Raw genomic sequence first — 6,316 nt, forward strand, 5'->3', positions numbered from 1 at the left:
CATGACTTGCACCTGGAGGGCGCAAGGCTTGGGCAACTCTGCATAACTGAAGGAAGTCCATTAAAGAAAAATCACAATAATGTAGAACTTTCAGGTGTTTCTTGGGAGGTGGCTAACTTGTCTTCTTTACAGGTAAGGTAAAGTTCTGCTGCCCTCTGTTTGATAAACAGATCCCTGCAGATTTCATATTATAAGCTGTCCCCCCAGTGATGGGAACCGACCCCATTCAGTTTTTGGATTCTTCTGTAGGGTCAAGAGTCAGTGGAGCGCTGAGCTCTTCCTTCTGCTCCTTCTCACCTTCTGAGGCAGACATGGCAGGTTTCTCGGTGGGTGGGGCTTCCTTGGACTCCTCAAGTGGAGATGGATGGGTCTCCACCACAGATGGGATCTCTTCTTCTTTGGTCTCAGTATCCGCCAAATTGTTTGTAGCTGATGTCTCTGGAGGCAGCTCAGCCTCAGTTGGTGATTTTTCATCTTCTTCTTCTTCTTCTTTGGAGCTGCCTTCCTCCACGTCTTCTGTTTTTTGGGGCCCTTCCTCTTTCCTTTCCAGCGGTGGATCTTCCACGGGGCCACTTTTCCCATTCGCCATGACGACCTTGGTTGGAGACTTGAGGTTCTGGGCAGCAGCTAAGATGTCAGCCTGCAACTGTTTGGTGGAATCCACCGGCTCCTCTTGCCTGTCATCTGACAGCTTCTCGGGAACTTCGCTGAAGGCCTTGGCCCCCCCTACCTTGTCGTTCTGATCCACGTACTTCTTTTTTGGAAAAGACGACGGGTAATAGGCGGAGGCCTTGTGTTTCTGCTGGGTGATGACAGCCGCACACACGATGGAAAGGATGATGAGGAGAAGGGAGCCCAACACCACGATCAGGAGCATGTACGTCTGGAAGAAGTTCACAATGCCGTCCAGGATGTTGAACGAGTGCAAAGTTCCGTTGACCGAATCGACCACAAGGCTCCCTGAGGTGGGACTCACACTCAGTGTCGCCCTGGCAGAAGTGGGGTCGGGGGGAGCCCCCTCGCTGTCTCCACTCCCCTCCCTGTCTTCCAGGACCAGGTTCTGAATTGATCTTGAGGCGCAAAAGGGAGACATCAAGAGAAGAAGCAGGCAGAGATCTTGCATGGCCGCCATGGCAAGGCTCAAAGGACCACACAGATTTCTGGGGGGGAGAAAAAAAACAACACAAGGGACACACAAGGGATCTGTTAGTCTTCAGAGTCTTCTTTGAATCAAAGAAACCTTTTTCTGGAAGGATTTCTCCTTTCCACACTGAAAATAAGCAGAGCTAAAACAAACCAATCCGAAGAATTGCAATCATGCACGAAAATCAAATATTTGGGCCCCTCGGTCTATTCCCTGCCTTCCCCAACACCAAATGCCCATTTTACCTTGTCTTGTATAAAATCTATGAGCCTCCACCAACTGTAATAGTTTATCTTGGTTTTATTTGATTTCTAATGCTTGTTTGTTTGTTTGCAATTCTGGTTGGAGATGGTAATAAAAATATTCATTTATTCTAAAATCGGCAGTGATTGGAACAACAATGAACCTGCCCTGAAGTTTTAAATCTTAGGCCAAACCAAGGTCTCTCCAAACCAGCTTAGGGTGCTTTGTGGGGGAGTCTGCCTTGGTTCTCCGTATGAGTCCCTGATCTGCAGAAGGCTACTGGGGAGCGTGAAGACGTTTCCAAGCTTAAGACCCTCACTTTCTACCCCCAATTCCAGAACGGCAGCTAGATAGGGAGCCCATAGGTTGGTGGTCTGGCCAGGGTTACTTTCACAGGGGCAGAGATGCAGCCCAAAACTCCAGCTGCATTCATTCACATCTGTCCGTTAATTTGGGGGGTGTCTCTGCAATGGAGGGGGCAATTAAGTTATTCTGGTCTGTCTGAATTCAGAACAGCCCTGCTCTTTGTTCAGAGAAGGAGACGGAGAATTTCTGGCCTGCAAAGGACTTTCCACTTGGGAATCCGGGCATCCCTCCGTGCCCAGAGTCGGTTTGCAGCCTCGGTTGCTCTCAATCATTCTTGGGACGGACGGTGGTGTTTAAGTATCCCGATTTGGCTTGAGCGGAGCACAGCTGGCAGCGGGAGACATTCCTGAGCTTGGAGCCTCTCAACGGAAACGGCGGCTGGCCGGGCTGAGCGACGCGAGACAGCTCAAGTACGCCAGCGCTCTCCCTGCAGGCTGAGGTTTACTTTAGGCCCCGTTAACCTATCCGGTAGATCTAAACAAAGAAAGTTCAAGAAATGTCTCCATTCCTTCTCCTTCTCTCTCTCTCCCACTCTCCCTCCCTCTTTCTCTCCTCTTTCTCTTTCTCTCTCTCTCTCTCTCTCCCTCTTTCTCTCCTCTCTCTCTCTCCCTTCTTTCTTTTCTCTTTTTTTCTCTTTCTCCCTTCTTCTCTCTCTCTCTCCCACTCTCCCTCCCTCTTTCTCTCCTCTTTCTCTTTCTCTCTCTCTCTCCTTCTTTCTCTCTCTTCCTCTGTCTCTTTCTCAGGTCACACATCCTGGTCTTAATTTGGAAGCTCAGAAGTCCAGCCTAGAATCCTCAGGAAGAGGCACGGGGTGTCCTTCTGCACACGGTCAGACGCTAACCCTTCCCTTGAGACTGCCCAGGCTTTGAGACCTTTCCCAAATTCCAGATGTTTTGCTAAAAGCGGCCAAACTGAAAGCCAATCCTTTCTTGGCCAGCTGAGGGCAATACATGCACCCCCTCTGCCCAGCCTGGAGCCTTCCTGCAGCCCCCAGAGTGGGTGGTCTGGCCATCTGGATGTCTGGGGGGCTGGAACAGCTGGAGGGTCCTCAATGGGCTGCCAGATGTGACCGGTCCCCCTTTCCCCACTTTCCAGCAGTTCTCGGCTTTTCAGCTCTCCTAAAACTTCAGCGGGGCAACGTTGGGGATCGTGGTGAATCAGAGGAGACCAAGAGCACCTGGTGGGGGATTCGCCAGGCCAGCCCCCCCGTCCCCCCACCCAGGAGCTACCAAGGAGGATTTCTCTGCAGTCCATGGTCCAAATTTGGCCTGATCTCCATCCTCTGCGTTTGATTGGATTTTCTTAATGAAGGATGCTGTGATAAAACACCCTTCATCTTCCAACTTCCTCCTTTTCTTTCCTGACTCTCTCCCCCTCCCAAAGGGGCATCCACATTTTTGGGGTGGAGGGGACATCTCAGGGCCCCTGCTCTTCTGTGATCAGAGAGGCACCTCTCTGGCTCCCCAAACTAGCTTTTTGCCCTGTCCGGCATCCCAAATCCACTGTGTTCCCAGGATGAAAAGCTGCAGGTTAAGAGGGGGGGGTCTGCCTTGTGCCCCCTTCTCCCCTGTTTAAGGTTCTCCTCCTTCAATAGAAGCCAACCAGATGTTTCTGAGCAGCTCAGATACCACCGTTCCCATTTCTGGTAGTCACAGGTAGACTGCTGCTGAAGGTATAGGCTCCACTCAGCTATCTAAAACTTGATGTAAACATCAAATTTAAGAGTACCCCAATAAAAATTCAACTTTTTTATTCCCCTACTGTAGCATCTGGGAAGAAGCAGTCCTCCATTCCTCAGTCCCCGTTCCTAGGAATGCCTCCAACCCCCCCCCCCCCCCGGCTTTGCTCAGACTCAATGCGTCGTCATCAGCCACCCTCCATCCCTCCCTCCCTCCCTCTTTCCTTCCCCAAAAGCATAACATATTCTCTAAACCCACTTTAGCTTTCTGTAATCTGAGATCTCTCTGACTTTCCTTGGCAGGAACAAATTATCAAATGGCAATTAAATCAACAGTCCAGACTCCGCTTGGGATCCCAGCCCCCCCCCCAAGAGCCAGCTGCAGACTCTGGACCACAACAGGGGATATTTAATTCTACTTCATTTCAGGGGTGGGGGCTTCTGTACTTTCCAGCCTCATGGGGCCCCCAGGAACACGTCCACCTAATCTGTATTTGGACTCACTGAGCCAAAAACACGATAGATGATTGAGAGAGAGAGAGGTGGGGGGGGGAGAGAGAGAGAGAGAGAGAGAGAGATGGAGATGATAGGAGTTATGAATGTGCAATTTGAAAAGGCAGGCCAATCCCTTCAAATTTACTTCTTGTTAATATTTTAAAGTTAGCCAAGTCAGAGGAAGGATGCAGTCACCCAAAAAAGCAACCATAGAAGCTATCGAAAGAGGATGGTTCTCGGGGGGGGGGGGGTCTTCTCTCTTTCCGACCCCCAGGCTCCAACTGCAAAAGAGGAGGCACCACAAGGACCGGTTGTGAGTCAACCAGAAGCACTTTGCACATGTGCAGAAGAAAGGAAATCCCAAGGGACTCCAGCATGGAAATCTATCAGTTCGGGGAAGGGATGGAGAGAGAAGAGAAAAGTTTGAGTGTCGGGGCTTGGACCCATCCAGACCTCCCCTCAAAAGCGTGCCTGCCCCAACCCAAGCCTTGCAGCTTTGGGGAGGCAGATGGGTGCCCGTCTTGCAGCTCTCAAGGCCTGGGCGCACAATGACAAGAGAGGGCAGCGAAAGGGCTGCGGGCATCGAAGGCAACCTTTGCGGTTGTGCAAAAGTTTGCTTAGAGGCAGTCGGTCTGCAGGGAGGCTCCTTTGGCCTCTGAAGTCTACCGGGCAGCAGCATCCCTGAACTGCCCAACCTTCTCGCCTCAACCCTCCAGATGCAAGAGGGGGAGGGGATTCTGCTGACTGGCACTCACGTGCCCTACTGGCTCTTTCTGCACACCTGGAATTAATACAGGGGCAGAGGCGGGCTCTTGCTACCCTTGCGGAGGTCTCAAAAAGGGTCACGGGGTGCCTGGCAGGGCGGGAGGGGTGGCAGGATCCCCTCAGGATTCCCCATTGCCAGGGAGAATGGCAGAGAGACCCCCAACTGAAGGAAGCCAGCTGGGCCCCCAAGCAGGAGAAGCGCCTGGCAGGGACTCACCCGGGGAAGAGGAGGTGGGAAGGCGGCTGGGTCCTCTCGGGAAGTTTCTCTCCGAGTTGGGGCGCCTGGCGCCTGGAGGGACTCTGCTCTGCTCTGCTCTGCTCTGCTCTGCTCTCGGCAGCGTCCTGGGCAGCTCAGCCAGGCCAGCTTGTTTGCATTAAATCTGGTTTCATGTGGGAATGGGAGGGTAGGAAGAGGGAAGGGCAGGACAGCCCCGAACAGCTCCCCTCTCCGTCCCTTCCCTCCTCTTTTCTTCTGGAGGCAGAGCCCCCCCCCCCAGCTGGGAGGGACCGTGCAAGACACAACCAGGGAGTGGGGGGAGAGAATTATGTCCTGCACATCTTCCCAAACGCAGAGCTTGCATCGCAGGAGTGACCCACCGAAAATCTTTCTTTCTTTCTTTCTTTCTTTCTTTCTTTCTTTCTTTCTTTCTTTCTTTCTTTCTTTCTTTCTTTCTTTCTTTCTTCCTTCCTTCCTTCCTTCCTTCCTTCCTTCCTTCCTTCTTTCTTTCTTTCTTTCTTTCTTTCTTTCTTTCTTTCTTTCTTTCTTTCTTTCTTTCCTTCCTTCCTTCCTTCCTTCCTTCCTTCCTTTTCATACTTGTGGCAGTTTTGGACTAGCCATCTGGGGGGAAAAGAGATCCTGGTTTGTTCTAACTTAGAACCTCATATTTCTGTCTCTGGGTTCGTGGCTCTGGTTAGGCACTGGCTGCTCCGTAACCTAAGCAGCGTTCAAATGTAAATGAAAACGTTGATGAAAAATTGCTTTCAAGGCAGGAACGAGATGCAAAGCTAAGGCTCAAAGCAGCCACTTTCTAAGTCCACAGCAAGTTCTTCCAAATTATTTGCCCCAGGAGAACAAGGGTGCATCTGAGCACGTACCAAGTTTCTTCTCATCCTCAAACAGCTTGTTTGTTTTCCTCTTCGCCTTGATTATCACCTCTCACTGAGGAAAGATTGCTGGAGAAGGCAGATTTTGGCTTCGTGCTAAGCTAAGAGTGGGGTTTGGTTCTGGTTTAGCATGTCGCAGGAACATGATTGTGAATGGGGCCTGTTGTGGCTTATTCCACAATCCCTGGCAAATTGGATAATTTAATTCAATTAGATGCCAGCAAATGAAATGAGGGTGCTACGTTTCTAGTCAATACAATGGAGGAATGTCAAATTATACAGCGAATCCCTCCCGTTCTTCGCCTCTTCCTGAGTCCATAATGGGCGGTTCTCTTGCAGACACACACACAGCAGTTTGTGATGAAGGCTTCTCCAGAGAACCAGAGTTTTATTCCAGTCAAGCCTACAAATGAAATTTGAAACCTTCCTTTGCTCCGAGTTTCTTAAGGACCCCGGGAGAGCGCAGGGAGGAGGCTGAGAGAAAGAGGGCAAGGAAGAGTTAAGTTTAAAAAATGATTTTT

The 6,316-nt window shown here is 50.8% G+C and overlaps 1 protein-coding gene across 1 annotated transcript; it reads right to left on the reverse strand.

The window, feature by feature from the left end:
- Nucleotides 1–226: 226 nt before the first annotated feature.
- TMEM119 (transmembrane protein 119) lies at nucleotides 227–5,081 on the reverse strand. The gene is given in 2 exon segments (XM_070951243.1): nucleotides 227–1,160; nucleotides 4,909–5,081. Coding segments are annotated over 2 exon segments (1,107 nt in total).
- Between the last annotated feature and the right edge of the window lie 1,235 nt (nucleotides 5,082–6,316).

Source organism: Pituophis catenifer, unplaced genomic scaffold (assembly GCF_029215685.1).
Source record: "Pituophis catenifer annectens isolate HBS135680 unplaced genomic scaffold, rPitCat1.0.hap2 SCAF_10, whole genome shotgun sequence".
In the NCBI taxonomy this organism is placed as follows: Eukaryota; Metazoa; Chordata; class Lepidosauria; order Squamata; family Colubridae; genus Pituophis; species Pituophis catenifer.